The sequence below is a fragment of the Sarcophilus harrisii genome, chromosome 4 (genome assembly GCF_902635505.1).
Source record: "Sarcophilus harrisii chromosome 4, mSarHar1.11, whole genome shotgun sequence".
Lineage (NCBI taxonomy): Eukaryota > Metazoa > Chordata > Mammalia > Dasyuromorphia > Dasyuridae > Sarcophilus > Sarcophilus harrisii.
In genome coordinates this window covers 223754923-223777202 of record NC_045429.1, presented here as the reverse complement: position 1 = coordinate 223777202, position 22280 = coordinate 223754923, and the positions used below count along the sequence as shown (strand labels likewise).

Sequence of the window (22280 nt, the reverse complement as noted above, 5' to 3'; positions counted from 1 at the left end):
TTACTTTCCTAGGGAGTTATTTGTATTTTGGGATAGTTCAAATTATTGAGAAGTATTTCTTTACAAAAAACTTAAAACTACCTCTGAAACTTTTATCAACTATTCTTAGTTCTGCCTTCTGAGTCCAAGCAAAAAAAAGTCTAATCCTTTCCCTTTGCCTTTAGTCATCTCTTCTCTAAAATAAACATTTAAAGTTCTTTTAATGGATGCTAATATGGCATGATATACAATTCCATAAGCACTGTTTACTCCCCTTTTTTAGTTGATCAGTGTTTCTCCTAAAATGGGGCATCCAAAACTGAAAATAAGGGGCTTCAACATAACAAATGCATTCATTATGACATACCCGTTCCCATGGTATATTTTGATAAATTAAGTTATTAGATCAGCATACTTCTATAAAATCAAACCAACCTTTTCCCTTTTTCCTATAGTCTACTGTTCCCATCCTAAATAAAGATACACTAAAAAAAGACAATCATGAGGGACTTATGGGGGAAAACCCAGGTCCAGGACACTACTTTTATGCCACAGATTCTCAAATCTTGCTCAAAGTTTTGACTATGATACTGAAGGCAGACATCTTAAATGGTAGTATCATTAGAAGAACTAAGAAAGAAAGAAAGAAGGAAACGAAAAAAAGTCAATTTTAGACATCTAAGGTGGTGACAGACTGGTGAGGTGAGGACAGATTATCTTAAAAAGAAATGTGTAATAGGCATTTGGAAAAATAGGACTGGAGTTCAGAAGAGGGGGCAGGGATTGGACAGTAAATATAAGTGGTATCAGAGAAAGTGTAATAACATTTATTATTCAATTATTATTACTGATTTCTTAAAGTATCAATCAAATGTTTACATATAATATCAAATTGCTAATGTTTCAGCTACAAGTACTTTCCCACTATTATTAGAAAATCACTAATCTGATACACATAAAAAGAAATCACAACTGGACTGTACTTTCCAATGATTCCCTGATAAAGGTTATGGTTGAAGGAAAAGATTTCAGTAATTTTACATACCTAATAAATTAATAACTCCATCATTATAGCAAGCAAAAAGTTTGATGAGATCTTTAAAAAGAAGCATAAATGCAGCATTTATGACACCATTTGTCAGCTCATTTGGATGAACCTGTAAATATATATATAAAAAGTCAATTAAGTGAATATTCTGAATTTACAATTTTTTCAAAATTGTCTCAGTTAAGTATTTAGGAAAGAATGTATAAATACAAAGGAATATTTTTAAATTGTCTGACCATTATGTTTTTATTTAAAAAAAAATCTTCAGTTTAAGGAAGTTGAATAATTCTTTTAAGTTGCAAGATTAATTATTCCAATAAAGGTTTCCATTTTATTCGTGACTCACATTGTGGATGCAAAGACAATAGCTAATTTTCTCTAGTTTGCATGCCAGCACTATGTTTATTCTATGCAATCTAAATTTACTCTTCAGCATCTTTATCTCACTCATTTGTCAATTCTAATTGCGCAATCTGGGATGTTAAGTTTGAGAAAGGATCCAGAGATAACCAAAGAAGAAAGTCTCCACTCCCCCACGCCAAAACAAACAAAAACTTGTCATCTCTGGAGTACATATACATATAAAATCTTCCTATAATTCCCTCATCACTATGAATTTTTTAAAACCTTCCCCATTTCCACAGATCTGATATGCTCCTCTACTAGCCTAATATTTGGACCTCATATTACGCCAAACAGATAATTATTAGATTAGTTCTAAGTTTGGGTGTAAGTGACTAGGCCATTGAAGAATCTGTTTCATCAACTTTGAGCACAGGGAAGAACATTTGTTCTCCCCTTCTACTTCTGATTTGTCTTCTTTACTTCCAAGTCCTTCTCTCAGTAGCCATTAACCTAGTAGAGCCTACCTTCCCCTTAACCACAATACTTTCCCTTGTGAGAATTATTTCTTGATCCTGTGTTTTATATTTCATTTTGTTCTGGAACCATATGTTGTATTCTCTATAATAAACCTGTCTTTTCTTTGAGTGAAAAGACTCTTGGGTTCAAATGATTGGTCCCTCTGTCAGAGTTAAATGTAAAAGTTAAACTCTTCCCATAACCACTGTTAGAGAAGAACTCTGAGCTAAGGGAATTGTTATCTCAACACTATCTGCAAACCATCCCTTGCTAAGGAATCCTAGTTTTCCTACATAACTTCAGCTCCTGAGAAACAACAGAGTACTAGCGAATCATCCTTAAGTATAAAACCATTGACCATGTCCTGTCTTTAGTCCCATCCTTGCCAATTAAAGTTAGTTTTATTTAAATCTCAAATGCCTATGAGTCTGCAGCTTTTGGTTCACAATCAGTGATGTCAGCATATAGCTGAAACCCACAAATTCACAAAACCATTCCTTAGAGACAGAGGTAGTCTTCCTCTCACATGTAGGCTATGGCCACATGTAACCAGTGAAGACCCCTCAACCCCATGATTTTGTCAATTTCATAAACAATGATATGATTTCTATTCTGTTGTGTTTTATGCTTATAAAAAATGAATTAGATTTTTGGGCCTGAGGCAGTGCCATTGACCCATCTTTTTTTTAAAATTAGGTTTAATACTTTATTAATAAAGTGATACTTTTTTCAGAGAATTGTGCCACTTTACCCTTTTGCTAAATTTCACATGTGGACACCCTTCCTTGTACTTCCAAAGATTTCTTCCCTTAAGCTTTGTAGTTATTCTTGCTTTTTTTTTTTTTTTGGGAGGGGATATTCTAAGGCTCTAGTCTTATAAGTTATATGTCATTACTGGATCTTCTTTGTTCCAGTTGGTTTGAAGTTATTTTATTAGTTATTTATAGCAGATTATCTTTGAAGCTTGTTTGTCATATAGTTCAGGTATATGGGTCCACTCCTCTTTTTGGATCACATAGCTCCCAGATCATACAGTATAAAACATCAAAATGCCTTTCTCCCAAGTCTGACTTCTCCATGTTTTCTCTAACACAATTTCTCTTTTTTCCTGTTTAAAGTCATTACAATGCTTCAGTCCTCAGATTCTAGGGATGAGATAACATACATTTTGGATACAGAAAATAATGGATGCAGTTCATAGCCTTTCCTCATTCTGTAACTCCTCTGATCTTCCTTTTATTGAAAAATGGATTACTGAGTAATAGTTTAAGATTTCAAGGAATAGAAAGAGATAACTTTCTAGAATCCAAGTTTCACTATAGGGAAATTTCAGAGGAAAAAAGCAACGGTTTAAATTCCTCAGACAATCTAAGAAGCATTACCCATTTAAATCATTCTCCCAAAGTCTTTCTAAAACTCTAAGGTGGCAAAAATGCAACTTAAAGTGTTTAATCCTGTTTTCTGAATTTTAACTTTTTTAAGCTACTGAAAATACTTTTATAAATACATGGCTACAAATTCTAAATCTTAAAAAAATATTAAAAGTTACTGCAGCTAGGATATGCCATTCAATTGACAGAATAGTATTTTGTGTGTCACATGTATGTATGTCTAGAGTAAAGTCCTAATAAGATGCTCATTAGGTTCTTGAAGAATATATCATCAGAAAATAAGTTCTGAAAAACTGAAAAAGCCTTATGAGAATAGTGATGAATTGAATGTCTAGTGTCCAAAGATTAATTTAATTAAATTCATAAAAGGCCATCAATAAGTTGGCTCCAGAACAAAATACTCATTGGTCATTTGAAGACTACTGATCAAGTTCTAGATGTCTTACAATCGCCATCAAGATAGGTAGTAACCATATGGACAAAATTACATATCCATAAAGTTTTGTACGCTTTATAGTATGTTAAAGCTCTTTGTACAACTGGTGTATTAAGAATATTTAAGTTTTTTTTCTGTAGGATTTGGAAAATAATTTAATCACTTTAAAATATTTCTAGATGGATTTTCTTTCCTTTTTTTTTCTTATTTATAATTCATTTAATGCCAAATCCTTGGTCAAAAATACAAAAGCCACTCAGAATATTGTTCTTATAGGAAAATATCATTTACTTTACTATTTTTTACATTATTTTATTTTTTTATAATATATTTTATACTATTAGCCCCAGGATACATTTTGAAGAAAAATGGAGGGACTACTTATAGCTCAAACAGGAGCAGCATAACACCCAGTTTCATATTTCTGCATTTTTATTCTTTTGTATATGACAAGTAAAATCACTATGATAATAATTTATTCTTTAACTTGATCTTAACACCAATTTATAAAGTATACTTTCCCCCCCTTTTTTGGTCCATATATGTTCCAGACTCACATTTTTTTTTTTTAAATATATATTTTCTTCCTCTCTATCTTCCAATTTTAAAACCTTGATTATTTTCCCCTTAGTGAACTGCTCTTTGTTAACAGCAGTGTACTAAAGGTCCGGTAAGAGTAACTGATGCTGTCTGAAAATATCTGAATTTTAATAAACTGAATTTATTAGTTTATTGTCTCAATAAAAAGTAAACTGAATAAAAAGTAAAATTATTTAACATTATTCAAACTGCTTAAAATGTTATAAAGTTTTCCAAGGATATAACCAAGGAGAAATTATGTCTTCTCTAACATGCTATGAGGAGAAGAGAAAAAAATTTAATTAAAATACCATTATTTCTAGAATCCAAAGAAAAACATCTCTTAAAAATTTTGGAAGCATTAAAATATTTAAAAGCTTTTTCAGTACTATATATAAGTGAATCAAATCTAATGCCATTACTAACTTAAAAATAGAAGAACAAATGATTTTTTTTAATAAAATAGACTTTTGTTAAGGGTATTTTATTTTTGTTCTGGGCCTATGATTTAATCAGTGTAGGGCAGTCCCTTTAATAATAAGAATCATCAACAGCTATACCACCTAAAGTCTAATGGAGTGGTCCAAAACACCACTCTATCTACTACTCCAAGATGCCTCTTTTTGATAAATAAAAATGGAAAAAAAAATCTTAAGTTTATGGATACATACATCAAATTCAAGCAATGCATCAATCTGTCCCTGCAATATTGGCATACTCTTCAGTAGCTTTTCGGGAACCATTGTTCTCATCACACCATCAGCTCTATAAAACAAAAATGAAGAAATTATGTTAGATTTTACAAGAATGTAATTAACCCAGAACTACATGCATAATGACCAAATACTGTATACTATTTGCTCATTTCTCCTTGCCTACATACACAGGGCAGAACAGACAAGTAGTATTAGAGAACTCTGATATCTTAATTGCAATTCAGTATTCTTTCCATGAGACATAGGTTGGATCTGAATATAGTAAGAGAATGGAATTAATGCTGACTTTAATCAGTACCTTTTGTTATTGTTAAGTCATCTTCAGTCATATCTGAGTTTTCATAAGTTCATTTGGGGTTATCCTGACAGATATTGGAGAGGTTTGCCATTTCCTTTTCAAGTTCGTTTTACAGATGAGGAAATGCAAGCAAATGGGTGAAGTGTTTTGCCCATGGTCATACAGCTAGTAGATGTCTGAGACTAGATTTGAATTCAAGAAGTTGAGTCTTTTAGGCCCAGCACTCCATCCAGTGCATCAGAGGGGCAGTACCCTACTGCCACAAAAATAAGGTCACAGGATTTCCATTAACATATCCATTGACCAAGAAGACAACAACAACAACAAAAAACTACTTAACTTGATGGAGTTTATTTCATTTTTCTTTTATAAAGGATAGTGTAGAAGAGAAGAACAGAAAAGAGAATTCTGATATTTAAATTTGAGAAGACAAACTTTATTATCACATCACTGTTTAGAAAACGTTATATTACTTGAGTACGATTACAAGAGCCCTACATCATGTTAATGCTAGAACCTCTGCCCTTTTCTTCTTTAATTAAAGAGTGGGAATGTCCCCTGAACTGAAAAATTATGATGTCTATGGAGCACATGGGGACTAGAATTTGAAAGCACTCAACATTTGGAGATAGTAACCACAAACCTTAAACCACATAAATGAAGTAAGTTTGTCTCTTTTAACTGCTGTGCTTTTTCTTTATATCTTTCACCCCCACCCTGTCACCCTTTGCCTTTAATACTTTGTTTTGTGTGTGTGCGGCAATTGGGGTTAAATGACTTGCCTAGGGGTCACACAGCTAGGAAGTGTTAAGTGTCTGAGGTCAAATTTGAACTCAAATCCTCCTGACTTTATGGCTGGTGCTCTACCCACTGCACCATCTAGCTGCTCCTACCTTTAACATCTTTTAGAGAACTAAGGAAAGGACTGAATAGAATATGTGTTGAATTTTGGGTAAAAATAGATAAAGATATTTGAATAAATATCTGTGAAAGCATTCTGAAAAGTACAAAGCAGGAATCTACCATTATATCTCAAAAAATTACCTGGTAGATCTTTAAGCTAGTTGCCAATAATTTGACCCAAGATTCTACAGTTTGCCAGTATCCCAAAGAAAAGTTTTCTTCTCCCCACACAAATCTACACATAGGGTCAGTAAAATCAGCTCCACAACATACCTTCCTTTTTTGTCTCCTGATTATATCAAAACTTTGGGGAAATGAAACAAAAAGGTAAGGTATCTCTAGTATAAAAAAAATATGATAGATATAAAATGTTATTGCTATGTTATAAATTATAAAACTGATTTACTCTAACTAAAAAGAAAGGAAATACAAAAGAAGGAATGAACTAGAACTAAAACCCTTCAATTCTTTCCATGGCAATTTGTATTATGGTAAGGCAAATCTCAGAATTCATTGAGTCATATTGTTTTTCTCAACTGTAGTAAAACTCACTAACTTAGTATGAGGGAGACTGCTTCAAACAGGTTGCAATCTTTCTTTTTATTATCTTAGGGCTCCTTAATTTAACCAAATCAGATATTTTTAGATTTTGCAATAATAACTACTATCTTGTAGCTTGGTGCCATTTTGAGGGCTTCTCTCTACCTGACAAGCAAAGTATAATATTTTGACTTCCTCCCTATTTTCTGGTATTTTTAGAATCTCTGTAAGTGGGAAAGGTATTTATCATAAAATAATATATAAAGAATATTAGACTAAGTTCTAATTTGCCATAAACTTAAGAGCTGAAATTACATTATTTTTTATCAATGCATTTCCAGTACTTTTGCACATTTTCATCATGGCATTCCCCGTATTTACCAAGAATATGTTGCATGAAATAGGTCATGTTTAATTTATTATTAAAACATAACATACATTAAGTTAATGAAAAAGCACACTGTTTAATAGGTATAAACTATATTGTAAAAATATGAGCATATGAAATAATATTCTGAAATATATTACTCAATCATAACTCATATGTATATACACACTCATACACATATATGTCTGTCTATATGTAGTTCCATATTTTTCCAGTTATCTCTCATAACTGGAGATGATGTCGGTATAATCCTACATCAGCAACTCTCTGATGTGTCCTTTTAAATTTCCTACAATACCTCAAACTCACAATATCCAAAACAGGATTCATAATCTTCTTCATTAAAATCTTTTCCACCTTTAAACTTCACTATTTCCGTTGATGATACCACCAACCTACTGGTTACCCAGTTTCACAACCTCAAAATTTTTTTTCTCTTTATCAGTATTTATTTTCAATTAATTAATTAATTAATGTTTAATGATTCATTTAATTATTATACTATTTATTATTATCTCAACTCTTTATTCTCTCTTCATATCCAATCTGTTTCCAGGGATTATTGATTTTACTTATAATCATTCCCTTTCTCTTTACCATAGAATGACCAACCTAGTTCAGGTGCTCAATTTCTCTTTTCTGGACCTCATAGACTCATAACTAAACCTCATACTCTCATAATCAACCTTCTTCCTTTTTTAATCCTTTCACTGGATTTTGCATTCTTCAAACAGCAGCCAAATTTACAATCCCAAAGCATATATCTGACCTTACTAATCCTGGTCAAAAAACTTCATACTGACTCTTTTTTTCTCTAAGATAAAATAGAAACATTTGGATCACTATGTGCAATCAGGGTCTGACCTAATTTTTCAGACTGAAAGCCCATTGCTTTGTCTCACACACTTAATATTTCAGCCAATCTGGTTTATTGTTCTCCATATATAACATTATATCTATTGCTTTTTTGTCCTTGCTCACTTTTGTATCACAGAAGCATTAGTTAATTCACATTACTGTTCAGGGGCTACCTTTTATAAGATGTATTTTCTAATCCCCAGTTGTTAGCAGCCTCTTGACTCCAAAATTACTTTTTATTTATTCTCTATATTTTGCTTATTGTTATATTTATACAGTTACCCTTCAAGAGAAAATAATCTCCTTAAAAGGAAAGGAAAGATTATTGTTTGTATTTTGAGGGCTTAGCACATAGTAGGCACTCAATAAATAGATGATGAATTGAGTACTTTGCACATAGTATGTATTTAAGATATGGAACTGTAAATAAAGGTTAATCTGAATGAGAGGTTTTGCTGAAAATCTTACCCTTATGCCATATGGTAATAAGCAGACAGAGGCTTATTATGTGAATTATTGAACATTAATTAAATGATGTGCAACACAAAGCTATTGATATAGCTTACAAAGTTTAAATTAAATAAATCATAATAATTTGCTTACTGAGCCCTAAAGAGAATCTTCTGGCAGAAAATTATCACATCATTCTCGATAATACATGTTTAAATCCTATTTGTCAATATTTTCCAAAGAGAATAATGTCTCATATATATATTTGCTGAGGCAATTGGGCTTAAGTGACTTGTCCAGAGTCACACAGCTAGGAAGTATTAAATGTCTGAGGCTGGATTTAAACTCAGCTCCTCCTGATTTCAGGGCTGGCACTCTATCCATTATACCATCTAGCTGCCCCAATATATGCATTTTTACACACATATTTTCTTTAGTTTTTAAATTATCTGTACTCTCAGTTTATACTTTGCTAATAATTATTTAAAACAGCAAATTTTTTCTATGCTCTAGTATGCTACGAATCTACAGGATAATATTTTTAATGTTCTAGTTCTCCAATTCTAGGAATCCATTTGTCTTTAGGATCAGAATTTGCTTTTATCATATGGCACCCCTTAAAATATATGATACTTCAGCATTCCAGTTAACAGAAAAACTAATTCAGAAAAAACAGGAAAACTTCTTTAGGCCATAATGCAATAAAAATTACATTCAATAAAGGACCTTTGAAGCATAGATTAAAATTAATTGGAAACTAAATAATTTAATCCTAAAGGTGGACTCACAAAATCATAATCACAATTCACATAATTATAGAATGAAATCAAATAACGGAATAATTTCTATATCATAATCATAATTAAATAATAGAATCATAATCACCAAGTTGAATAATCATAATCAAATCAGAGAATCAAAGAATAGATTAAAGAAACAATAATTTAATCAAAGATAATGACAACAATGAGATTACATATCAAAATTTGTGTGATGCAATCAAAGCAGTACTTAGGAGGGAAATTGTATCTTTATATATGATGTTGTACATCAACAAAAAAGGGGAAGAACAACAGATCAATCAATTTTTAAAAAACCTAGAAAGGGAATACATTAAAAATCTTTAATTAAACACAAAAATAGAAATCTCAAAATCAAAGGAAAGAATAGTAAAATTAAAAAAAATGATTAATAAAATCAGGAACTGGTTTTATGGGGAAAAAAACTACAGATACCATTAAAGAAAAAAAAAAACAGATTTCTATTGTAAGAAATGAAAAAAAGTAAATCCACCACCAATGAGGGTTAAAGCAATTATCAGAGCTATTTTTCCCATTTATATGCCAATAAAATGTCAATCTAAGTGAAATGGATGAATATTTATAAAAGTATAAATTCCCCAGATTAACAGAAAATCCCATACTTACATAACTCTATATTAGAAAAAAACTGAATAAGCCATCAATGAGCATCCTAAAAAAAATCCCAGATCAGATGAACCTACAAGTCAATTCTATGACACATTTAAAGATCAATTAATTACTATACTATATAAACTGTTTGGAAAAAAATTTCTCCTATGAACAAATTTTGAAACAACTCAGTGAGAAAAAAAAGAGAAAGAAAACTATAGACCAATTTCTGTAATGAATATGGAAGTAAAATGTTAAAATAAAATATTAGCAAGGATATTATACAATATATCACAAAGATCCCATACAGGGATTTATACCAGAGATGCAAGGTTCATCCAATGTTAATAAACTATCAGCATAACTATCAATAATAAAAACAAAACCCAACTCATACAATTATTTCTACAGATGAAGAAAAAACTTTTAATATAATACAAAATCTATTCTTATTAAAAATACCAGAAAGCCTAGGAATCAGTAGAGCTTTTCTTAAAATGAAAAGTAATATCTAATTCTAAGAACAAGCATTATTTGTTGTAAGTAAGAATAAGCTAGAAGCCTTTATCACCACTATTCAATATTATCCTATAAGTTCTAGTTATAGTATAAGACAAAAAAACAAATTGAATAGATGATGAGGGAAAAAAATCTATCATTCTTTGAAGACAATATGATGGTATACTTAGAGAATCTTAGACAGTCAACTAAAAAAACAATTCATAATTTTAGCAAACTTGAAGAACACATAAAATAAACACATATAAGTCAACAGCATTTCTATATATTACTAACAAAATTCAGCAGGAAGAGAGAGAGAAAGAAAAATTCCGCTTAAAACCATTGAGAACAATATAAACTACTTGGGAGTCTACTTGCCAAGACAAACCTGGAGCTATCTGAAAACAATCACAAAACACTTTACAAACAAATGAAGTCTGATCTAAAATATTAGGGAAATAATTAATTTTTTAGGGTTAGGCTGTATAAAAAATACAACTCTATCTGAGTTTAGAGCCAGGAAAAATAACAAAATTCATCTCAATGAAGAAATGGTGAAGAATATCAAGGAAATCAATGGGAAAAAAAAAGTCAAGGAAGGAGGCCTACCAATGCTAGAATTCAAAATATATGACAAAGCAGTAATCATCAAAACAATCTAGTATTACCTAAGAAATAGAGTGGTAGCTCAGTAGAATGGATTAAGTACATAAACACAATATTAAATGAACATAATTAATGTTTGACAAACTCAAAAAAATCTAAGCTTTGGGGATAAGTACTCATATTTGATAAAAAATTGTTAGGAAAACCAGCAAGCAGTTTGGGAGAAACTAAAAATAAACCAACACCTCATATCATATATCAAGATAAAAGGTCAAAATAGGTACACATGATTTTTGGACAGAAAGTGTGATACCATAAGTAAATTAGGGAAGCAAGGAATAGTTTACCTATCAGATCTATGGGTTACAGAAGAATTTATGACTAAACAAAAAAGAAAAGATCACAGGAAGTAAAAAAAATAATTATTTACATAAAATTAAAAAAAAATGATGAACAAAACAAATATGGCCAAAATTAGAAGGGAAGAAACTGAGGGGAAAACAATCTACCATGTTTTTCCATATTTCTCAAACTGTAGGGAACTGAGTCAAATTTATAAAAGTAAGAACCATTCCCCAGTTGATAAATGGACAAAGGATAAGAACAGACAGTTTTCTTTTCTTTTTCTTTTTTTTTTTTGGCTGAGGCAACTGGGATTAAGTGACCTTGCCTAGGGTCACACAGCTAGGAAGTGTTTAAGTGTCTGAGGTCAAATTTGAACTCAGGTCCTCCTAACTTCAGGGCTGGTGCTCTATCCACTGAGCCACCTCGCTGCCCCAGAAACATACAGTTTTCTGAGGAAAAAAATCAAAGTTATCAAGAGTCATATGGATAAATACCCTAAATCACTATTGCTTAGAAAAATACAAATTAAAATAACTGTGATACCATTTTATACCTATCAGAGTGACTTTCATGACTGAAAAGGAAAATAATAAATGCTGGAGGAGATGTTTAAAAATTGACACACTAATGTATTGTTGATAAGAGTTGTAAACTGGATCAACCATTCTGGAATACAACTTGGAACTATGCCCATTACTCTTTGCCTCAGAAATACCACGACTAGTTCTATATCCAAAAGAGATCAAAGAAAAAGGAAAAGGAGCCATATTTGTAAAAATATTAATAGCAGGGTTTTTTGTGATGGCAAAGAATTGGAAATTCTTTGAGGAATAGCTAAAAATGTTGTGGTATATGATGGTGATAGAATACTACCATACTGTAATAAATGATGAAGGGGATAGTTTCAGAAAATCTGGGAAGACTTATTATGAAATGATGTGACTGCAAAAGAATACAATCATCCAAGACAATTCCAAAGGACTCAGTGATGAAAAATACTATTTACTTCCAGACAGAGAAATAATACTCTTGAATATAAAGTATATTTTTTTAAGAACACAGAGAAAAAGCACAGAACAGAGAGATAGTGTGTCTTTTTCATGAAATAATAAAAAGACCAGTGTCACTGGATCAATTCACGCTGGACCCTAATCTCCTGCTACTTTTTCTCAGATCTTGGTCTGAGAAGACTAGAAAAGTACCAGGAGATTAGATTGTGAAGGGCTATGAATACCAATGAAAGGATTTTTTTGTTTGACTCTGGAGGTGATAGGAGTTTACTGAGTTGTTGTGGTATGGCCTGTAAGACATGATTCGATTTGTATTTTAGGGCAATCACTTTAGTGGTCAGATGGAGGGGGAAAACCTGAAGCTGAAGCAGTCCCTAGGAGGGAGGCTATTGTAATAATCCAAATATGTAATGATGAAGATAAACCATGAGAGAAACAGAAGCAACATTGTGAAGGACTGTCCTCTTCCTGGACAGGAAAACAGCTAAAGGATGGACACAGATCACAAATCTGTCATTAAAGTATAATAAAGCAGGATAGGAGACTTTAATTGCATGGACATATAGTGGAAAACACTCTGTCAAAAATAGAGCAATTAATGAATCCATGGATTACCTTAATGAGAAATTCATCCTTTAAAAGATAGAAGACTTAATCAACAGATGTATGGTTAAATATCAATTAGATGATAATATAAATAGATGAATTCAGAATTGATTGGATGATGGGATTCAAGGAATAAAAGCTAATGGTTCCTTGCAAATGTAGTAGAAGTTCTACAGTGGAGCACCCCAAGGATCTGTTCTGGATTTAACATTTTTATCAATGTCTTAAATTGGTAGTTCTCAAAATATGGTTCAGGGATTCCCTGAGAATCCGAGTCCATAAGGACAAAATTATTTTCATAATAAAACTAATAGAATTTCATTTCTATGGTAAATATTGATTGATATTAATCCACATAAACTAGAGCTCTTTGAGATACTCAATAATTTTTGAGTGTAAAGGGATCCAGAGACTGAAAAGCCATGGATGGAATGCTCATATATGCAGATGATGAAAAATAATTAGGATGATAGTATTTTATACTGCTTTCCTCCCCCCCCCCCAGTCTTGATAATCTGGAAAACTGGGGTAAGTTTATTTGAAGATGAAATTCAACAAGGATAAGTCTTAAATGTGAGTACAAACCAATCAGTTTTATAAACACAAGATGGAGCTGAGAAATGGTTAGACAACAGTTTGACAAAGAGCTTAGGATTTTAGCATACTGTAAGTCTAATATGAGAAAGCAACTGCCATCCTGGGTTGCATTAAGAGAGGCATAGTTTTCATAAATACAGAAGTGTAGTTCCATGCACATTGCTCTCATCTGAGTATATTTTCAGTTAAAATGTTATATAGTTAAAAGTAATTTTAATAAGTTAAAAAATATATAGGGAAGAGCAAATATAATGATGAAGGGCCTTGAATCCTCATATGAGGATTGGTTGAAAGTAATACCATAATTTTTCCCCAAGCCTTCTCAGCAGAGTTATCTTCTGTCCTATTTAGAAAGTACCCAGGTAATTTTTCATAAGCTCCCTCTTCTCCCCTACTCTAATACTAACAACTTGTCTTGCTCAATCTTGATTTTTTTTTTCATTTGCTCCAATTTCTGATGAAAAGGTGTAATGTCGGGCTAGCTTTCTGGGGATCTCTGGATGGGCCTTGGTCTTTAGGTGGAGAAGTGATGAAGACAGGAAGATTACCACGAGGCTCGTTAAAGGTGGAGTCTGGAATCTGGATATATATTTAGAGAACCATCATCTCACAATGAGTAGGTACTTAACTATAAGCACTCTGCTGTCCTTGATTCAAGTATACCTTTTCACAGTCCTAGCCCTCTACAAAAAGGTAAACAAATTTTTCCTTGACAAGGTAACTTTACTTGAACTCTTAATACCATCTTTTTCTTCCTGACCTTGCTCCTTGTCCTAAATCATTCTCTTTCTCTTTCAATTTCTCCTTATCCACTACCTTCTCCATTGTCTACATGCATGTTGTTTTTCTTTTTTTCCTAAAAAACAAAACAGAAAATCAACAAAAACCTTTTTACTTGATCTCACCATCTTAAGTCACCTTCTCATCATTTTTCTTTTTCATAATCCACTCTTTGAAAGGGCTGACTATACTCATGACTTCCTTTGACTAAATTTCCATTCACTGTGTGATCTATTGCAATCTTACTTCTCAAATTACCACTCAAATGAATCTGTTCTCTTTATATTACTAATGATGTCTTAACTGCTAAATGCAATGATCTTTCCTTAATCCTCATTAAATTTGACATTTCTATTGCTTCTAATACTACTGACCATTCTGTCTCTTTAAACACTCTCTCTTCCCTTGGCTTCCATGGTATTTGTTTCTTTTGATTCTAATTCCTACTGATCTGAATGAACAATTTTGTCCATGGATAACTGAAAAACACACACTTTTTACTCCCACTTGAGAAGTGGGGATTTCAGATAATAATCTCCTTGCTTTATGAAGTTCCCTTCCTCAAATTTGAAATCACTCTCTCAGGTCAAACTCAAATTGACAGGCAGGGTCCCAAATGAACAAATGATTACTTTTCCCTTTTCTTAGGGGTAATTCTAAGGGCTTAAGAACAGTTCTCTAATATTGTTGCTCATAAACCCCTATCTAACTTATTCCTCCTAATTATTAAGCTTAAGTTTGTAGAAAGGACTATTTTTATGGTAGTATAAAAAGAATACCTAGTACTATATGTGTGTGTATATGTATGTATATATCCAAATCTGTACATACTATATATAATTTATTTGAACTAGATAAAAAAAGGCTATTCTTTGCTTCATTTCTTGCCTAATCTTAATCATTGAATGACATTTGCCATAGTCAAACTGAAACCTGTAAAAGAACTTTACTTAAAAAGGCCAAGTTCTTCCATTGCATCCAGGGCCATCTCCAGTCGTCCTGATCTATATTTGGCCACTGGATCCAGATGGCTCCAGAAGAAAAAGTGAGGCTGGTAATCTTGCACAGCCCTCCTTCACTTAAATCCAATTCACTGTATGTCCTGGCATCACCTCTCTGATGTTGTGGTCTTTTTGGAAAACAAAGGACAAACAATATATGACACACTATCTCTCATTTCTGGGACTTTGTGTTAGCTATCCCTCATGCCTGGAATGCATACTCTTTTCATCTCTCTTTCAAGTACTTGTACTTCTTTAGAGGAGATATGAATTAGTACAATCATTCTGGAAAACAATTTGAAATTAGGCAAACAAAATGACTAAAATGTCCATATTCTTTGATGCAGAGCTTCCACTATAAGGTTTACAACTAAAAGAGGCCACTGATAATTGCAAATTGCTTCACAAATATAATTTCATATTATCCTTTCAATAACCCTGGGAGATAAATACTATTATTATCCTAATTTTACAAATGAGAGAAAAAGAGGTAAGCAGAATTTAAGTGACTTTCCACAGTCACACAGCTAATAAGTGTCTGAGGTTAGATTTGAGCTCAGGTCTTTCTGACTCTAGATTCAGTGCTTTTTACTATCTAGTCGCTCAGAAGAAAAGTCAACATGTGCACCATAATATTTATAACACTTTTTGTGGCAGCAAAGAATTAGAAACAAAGCAGAGGCTCAGGGATTGGGGAAACAAATTATTATACATAACTATAATGGAATATTTCTGTGTGTTAAGAAATAATGAATATAGAGTATCATGGAAAAACTTACATTATCTGAGAGAAGTAAGCAGAAACAAGAAAACAATATATAAAATGACTATAACAATGTAAATGGAAAGAACTAAAAAGCCGCAACAAAAATTAAAAGTGAATGTTGCAAAATTACAAAGAACAAGCATAAGTTTGCCCATCCTCTGATAAAGTATTCCAACATGTGTATTGAATAAAAAGATTTGAGAAATAAGTAGACACACCTATATCACTTCTATGTAGAGGTGAGAGTTCCAGGACATATTACATTGCATATATCTTCATACTTTTTCAAAGTACTGATCAGTTTTACTGATTTTCTCTTATTTTCCCTTAAAATATTTCTTATATGACTCTGAGAGAGATGAAGCAGGGAGATAGTAGGAGAAATTCTGGTAATACAAAAAAGTCAAAAAATTTATTTTTAAGATAATATTGAGGAACAGATGGAAAGATAGGAAATTATGTTTAGAGAAGAGAATTTAAGAATTCAAAATCATGGAGTTCAAACCATTTGGGGTATTTATGAAGTCTAAGCTATGACCATCCCCTCTGAGAAGTCATGGTAAAATAGAGATGTAGGTTTCAGAAGTTATAAAGATTAATGACCTGGATGAGTTAGGTGCTTGAAGGGACTTTGACATAAATATTGCCATTCCCAAGGGTGAACAGCTGGGGAAAAAAAGGAAGAATATGAGCCAGATACTCAAAGGACAAAAGACAAAAAATCATCTGGAGATATGAGTGTAATAAGGATTTGGACAGAGCAATATGGAAAGCTGAGATGAACCTCAAAATGAAGAGAAATTATTGCATTATGGCAGCATAGGAAGGTTCTGGAAGTGTTAGTTAGCAGAGAGCAAGAAACACTCCTCCCTCCCAGACCACTGTTGATAGGGCATGAGAATAGTCTTCTGTAGAAAGCTAAATTTCTGTGAGCATAACAACATGAAAAGAGTGAGAAAAGAATGAGAGATGAAAGGCCATTTGGTATTCATAGAACAGATATTTTAGAGGGCAAAGTGGGAAGAAAAGGAAGAAGAGGAAACAAGTGAGTAGGTCTATGTTGAATAGTGGTGAATGAAATATGGAAGAAAAAGCTTTTGCCTTTGTAAATTGTGACACAGGGATTGAAGAGAATGAGACAGTAGGTTTTGGTAATCATAGGGGAAGGTAAGAGCAGCTGATCATGAAAATGAAGAAAATGAGAAGAAAAGATGGTGAGATCAGTCACTCTTCTGTCACAACTTTGAGAGGGACTGGTTTCAGGGTAAAAAAAAGACAATGGTAATATTATCTTGGAAGATCATGTTTTAAAGGTCCTAGGCAATTTGTGGCTGCTTCTTTCAATCCTCTACTTCCAATCCATTCTTAGTGGAGGCCCAGATTTGTGGCTAAGAACAGGACATTGGCAATGGTAAACCGTGGCACTTACTCTTCCTTATGAAGATAATAATATCAGCAGGCAATGATTTGTGGCAAAAGCGTAAAAGCGGTACTGCGTATGTCAAATGCTAAGGAGATTGGGAGGGGGTTATATGTTAAAGAGAGCTATGATTACAAACTAAGGACCATGCTACTCAAGGTTTAGGGATGAGGGGAAATAGAATGAGGTGCAAAAAAATGGTACATTGCATTATCTCATGCCTTCTCAGTTGGGAAAGTGCAAACTTTGCTGACATGCTTTCTTCTGAGGGTATATAACAAGGGCTAATCACCTCAGGCTAAGGAATTCAAAGCTGATTTATAACAACACACAAACTCACATAGTTAATAAATGTCAGAGTTGTAATTCAAAGTCAGATCCTTCAGATTCTTTTATTCCCACACTCCATAAAATCTACAACTTGACATAAAATAATCTGCCACAGAAGACTCCCTGATTTTTTCCTCTCAGTAGCCTTGGGATTATTCAAGGAAGGGCTTCAAGGGAAGCCACAGTCTAATTTTGAGTGGATTCTCAGGATTAAAGCCAGAAACAACATTGAAGGTCTTATCTAACCACATGGGAAGGGAGCAATTTTGGTCAGCTCAGTAATTCAGGGAAAAACAGCTTAAAATCCTCAGGGTATCAGAAAATAATATTCTGTTTAATATCTATAATCTAAAAGTCATCCCATTTACAAAATATTGTAAAAGTATTACTCAAAAATATTGCAAAACTATTACTGTATTTGGCACTAATTTAGACTGATGTGTATAGAGAAAACATTTAAATATAATTACTTGAATTATTACTTCCTGGTACAACTTCTAATAGCAAATCTGACTTTGGGAAATAAAAATATAAAGATGTGTTAAAAGATAATAAATAATAATATCTCAGTTTTAGTGCTCATAGTACCACTTATAAAGAAAACTTTTCCCCTAGAGGAATTTCAAATGGTCAAGCTTAGATGCTGTTTTTTTTTTCCAAGTTTCTTAGCAGCTCTACAATAAATTCCTTAGCTTATGGGTGAGTAGAAACCAATAATGTTTCACTTCCTTACTATGCTGAAATAGAAATATGAAATGCAAGTCATACCCCTTCTTCACTCTGGCAAAGTCAAAGGCCATTTGTCTGTAGGAGAAAGCCTTTTCATTCAAGTATCTACTATAACGTCTTATAAAGGTAGACATATCATAACCTGTAAAAAAAAACACAAAAATTTATTTTATAGGAAACCTTTAACTGTAATTTTGTTTACTACAATAAAAACTATAGCACCCAACTATATTCAAGTAGCCTTATGAGAAGTCTTTTGAAGAATGAAATTGCAACCATAGATTTTTTTTAAAGTATTTTCCCTCAAAAGAAAAGATTAACTTTATAGAATTCTAAATCATTATTCTATTTAATTATGCAAAAGGATACTATTGGAGGAGTCAGAAATAAGCCAATTTTGGATCAAAATCAGTGCCAGGAGCTATAAAAATCCAGTCCCAAGTTTCATCATAACTCTTTACTTATAAATCTCAAGCAATATCTTAACAAAAATATTCTTACCATGTGATCCACTCTTGTCCAGAAAATTACTGAGATTGAATAATGTATTTCTAGAGGCCAAATACTGAATAAATCTCTGAAAAACAAAATCAGAGTAATGCTCTATTAGTCTGAAGTTTTAATGAAACTGAACTGGCATTCCTCTAAGCATACTCTTCACAAGCATCATCATAGACTTGGAAAGACTGTTCCTTATACTTGGAATATCCTTCCTATTCCTACCTCTTACCCTCAAGTCCCACCCATTCATTATTTCTTATCCAAATCTCCCCTTCAAGGACCAGCTCAAAAGATACTTTTCCTAGAAATTTTTCTTCATCTATCTTATCTGACCAAATATAAGTTTTATTTTACTAGGGTTTCCAAAACACTTTGTTTTAACCTTTCATAGTATTTATCTCTCAATTATTTTAATATTTATGAATATGCCTAACTTTCCTTACTAAATGTTAAATCATTAAAGGCAAGAAATTTGTCATATTCATTTATGTATGCACAAAGCAACAGCATATTCACATCCTGCCTCACCAAATGTTCTTATCATTATCCTTTATATACAACAGGTATTTCATTTTTTGAACTGAATTCAATTACAATTAAATCAAATTTCAGTTTATTAACTGACACTTGAAATAATGTTCCTTAGTGATATTTAAATACATTTAAAACAAAGGAAAATATTTAGCTTAAAAATCTTCTTTGGAAAAATGGCCATATGAAAATCCAAAAATTACATTCAACAGTATCCAGTTTTTCTCTTTCCCTTCTAACATTCAAATTCTATCATTGATCACTTAGAGTGCATTTCACTCTCCGTTTTAAACAATCCCTTTAAGAGATAAAAATGAGTATATGGAAAAAAAAGGAGGAAATAAAAATTGGTTCTTTAGCAGCTACTAATTACTAAACAAACTTAGTTGCAATATTCCATTTAATCTTCCCACTTATTAGAAAAAAAAAACAATTAACACCAAATTGAGAAAAATATAGCTTACCTCATTACCATGGACCATCAGATGGTGTGTTGTCACTAAGGCTTTGAATACAACTACCCAACTACTATTTGTTGCTCTTTCAAAAAGTGTATCAGCCATCTGAGGAATATTAACATTTGTCTCATTGGTAGCTTGAATCAAATCTATCAAAATCAAGAAAAAGAATATTAATTATGTTTATCTTTATAGTTATCTGTTTTAGCATTTATAAATTAAAAGTATAATCCTGGAAAACAAGTTTCATATTTCCTTTAATACCCAGTTTAATTAATTAATACCCAGAATTAATTAATAAATAATAATTAATAATAAAGTTGGTTCATGAAGCTTTTTTTTAAGACAAGAAATTTTCAAGAACTTTATGTAACAAATGTACATGTATATACAAATAAAGCTTATATTCTATACATATTTATTTGTGTGTTCCTCTTGCTGTTAATTATTTTCTTTTACTTTTTCTTACCCACATTTTTGTTCTATGATTTAGATTATAAATTACAAGAGACTTAGTTTTTAATGTTAATTTTCAATATTCAGATGATTCCATTAATATGTTATGTTACCTTTATTTTAGTGAAAAGTTTATCAAACATTAAACTTCTTTAGGATTTTGCCATTGAGTGCATGTTGTCTACTATAATATATTACTAGCAAGCTTCCAAGTACATGGCAATTGATTTGGTTAATTTAGACAGTAGCTTTTAACATTTAATTTTTACATAATCTGCACAATGAAATTTTCAACATAAAACTGATATGAATTCATGATTCGTTATATATATCATGATGAGACTTCACTGGAATCAACATTTTTAGTACTAATATCAGCCTGATCTACTGCTATTAATTCTTATGGGTAAAAAAAAAAAATAAAAATTTGAGAAATCCCTAAGAGGCATCTAATTTCTAGAGAACTAATCTCTAAACTTTCCTGATATAACAGATGAAACCCTCTGAAGCAGTCTGATACTGCATTGGAAGAGTAACCCATATGCAATTTATTGAAGGTCCAAAATGCAGAAATTATAATAGATTTTCTCACTTCTACCACCAACCATTTCAGAATCTCTTGGGGATCAAAACTTTCCTGTGTTTGAAAGGGCACTCGGCCTAGAAGATAACCATGTTCAGAAGAGTTTTTTCTTTTTATGTCATTTAACTCAACTGAATCGTAATCTTTACAACACACCTGAGCAAGTAGCTATTCTACCTCTGATTAAATATATGCCTCCAAACTTTCTCTTTCTCAGAATTATCATTATTAGCTGCTTCATATGCTGATCTAGTTAGGATGGTCTTTTCATCATCTTGGTTACCCTTCTCTGGATTTGCTCCAATTTATCACTCTATTTCCTAAAATCTGGCCCTTAGAATCAAATACAGGACTATACACATTGTCTGATCAAAGCAAAGTACACTGAGATTGATCAGTACCTTTAATATTTGAACTATCTTATGGGACACTGTATAATGTATTCAGATTCATGTCAATTTAGAGTATAGAAATGTAATGTTATGTGATTCTAGATCTAGGCTAATAATTAGCAACTGTTAATTTAAAATTAGTCAAGTGACAAAAGATACTGAGTTTAATATAATAAAAATATGTTAATGTGTGGTGTTTTTCTTCTTTAAAATATAAGATGGTTCTCTTTGGGGGAGAAGGTTTCTTGGGGAGGTTTTCTGGAGGTAGTTTTGGTTTCAGTTACAAGTAGATAATCACCCAAAATCGCAGCCAGCTGATAAAAGTTCAGATCTTTTATTGTGTCCTTCAATATAGCCTGGTTAGTTGAGGCCTATCTCTCTGCTTGGTTTTAAGAGCTCTTGCAGCTTTGTCCTTGGCTTCTGCCTCTTCTTTCTTCAGCCTCCAGCCAGCACCAAGGTGGAAGATGTAATGAATCTCTCTTGCCTTCAAGAGAGGGCTTGTGGGCTTCCTCCCAGAGTGCTCCTCTCCGACCCCAGTCAATGTTCCCAAGTAACTCCTTCAAGCTCTAAGAGCTTCCTTTCTATATATGATCTCCCAAAGGTTAACTCCTCCTCTGAGAGAATGGGATTGTGGGATATCTCCCAGCATACTCTCTGGCCCTAAGAGCTTCAAGGGAGGTGTGAATTCGGATATCTCATGCTAACCCCTGAAATTTCCCAAATGTGTGAACTCCAATGAGTACTTAAATACTTCTTGCTAATATGAATTCTCTAAAGGTGTGAACACAAGCATTGCTTCTATCAGTTGT

The 22280-nt window shown here is 32.3% G+C and overlaps 1 protein-coding gene across 15 annotated transcripts in view; it reads right to left on the bottom strand.

The window, feature by feature from the left end:
• SNAP91 (synaptosome associated protein 91) overlaps window positions 1–22280 on the bottom strand; it is a 144337-nt gene that overhangs the window by 79387 nt on the left and 42670 nt on the right. For all 15 annotated transcript variants that reach the window (XM_031964565.1, XM_031964572.1, XM_031964576.1 and 12 more), the window contains exons 3-7: window positions 20047–20189; window positions 19052–19127; window positions 18590–18692; window positions 4966–5059; window positions 1025–1136 (exon numbers count right to left, since the gene is read on the bottom strand). In XM_031964565.1, the coding sequence (XP_031820425.1) occupies window positions 1025–1136; window positions 4966–5059; window positions 18590–18692; window positions 19052–19127; window positions 20047–20189 (528 nt within the window). The remainder of the gene's footprint in view (window positions 1–1024; window positions 1137–4965; window positions 5060–18589; window positions 18693–19051; window positions 19128–20046; window positions 20190–22280) is intronic.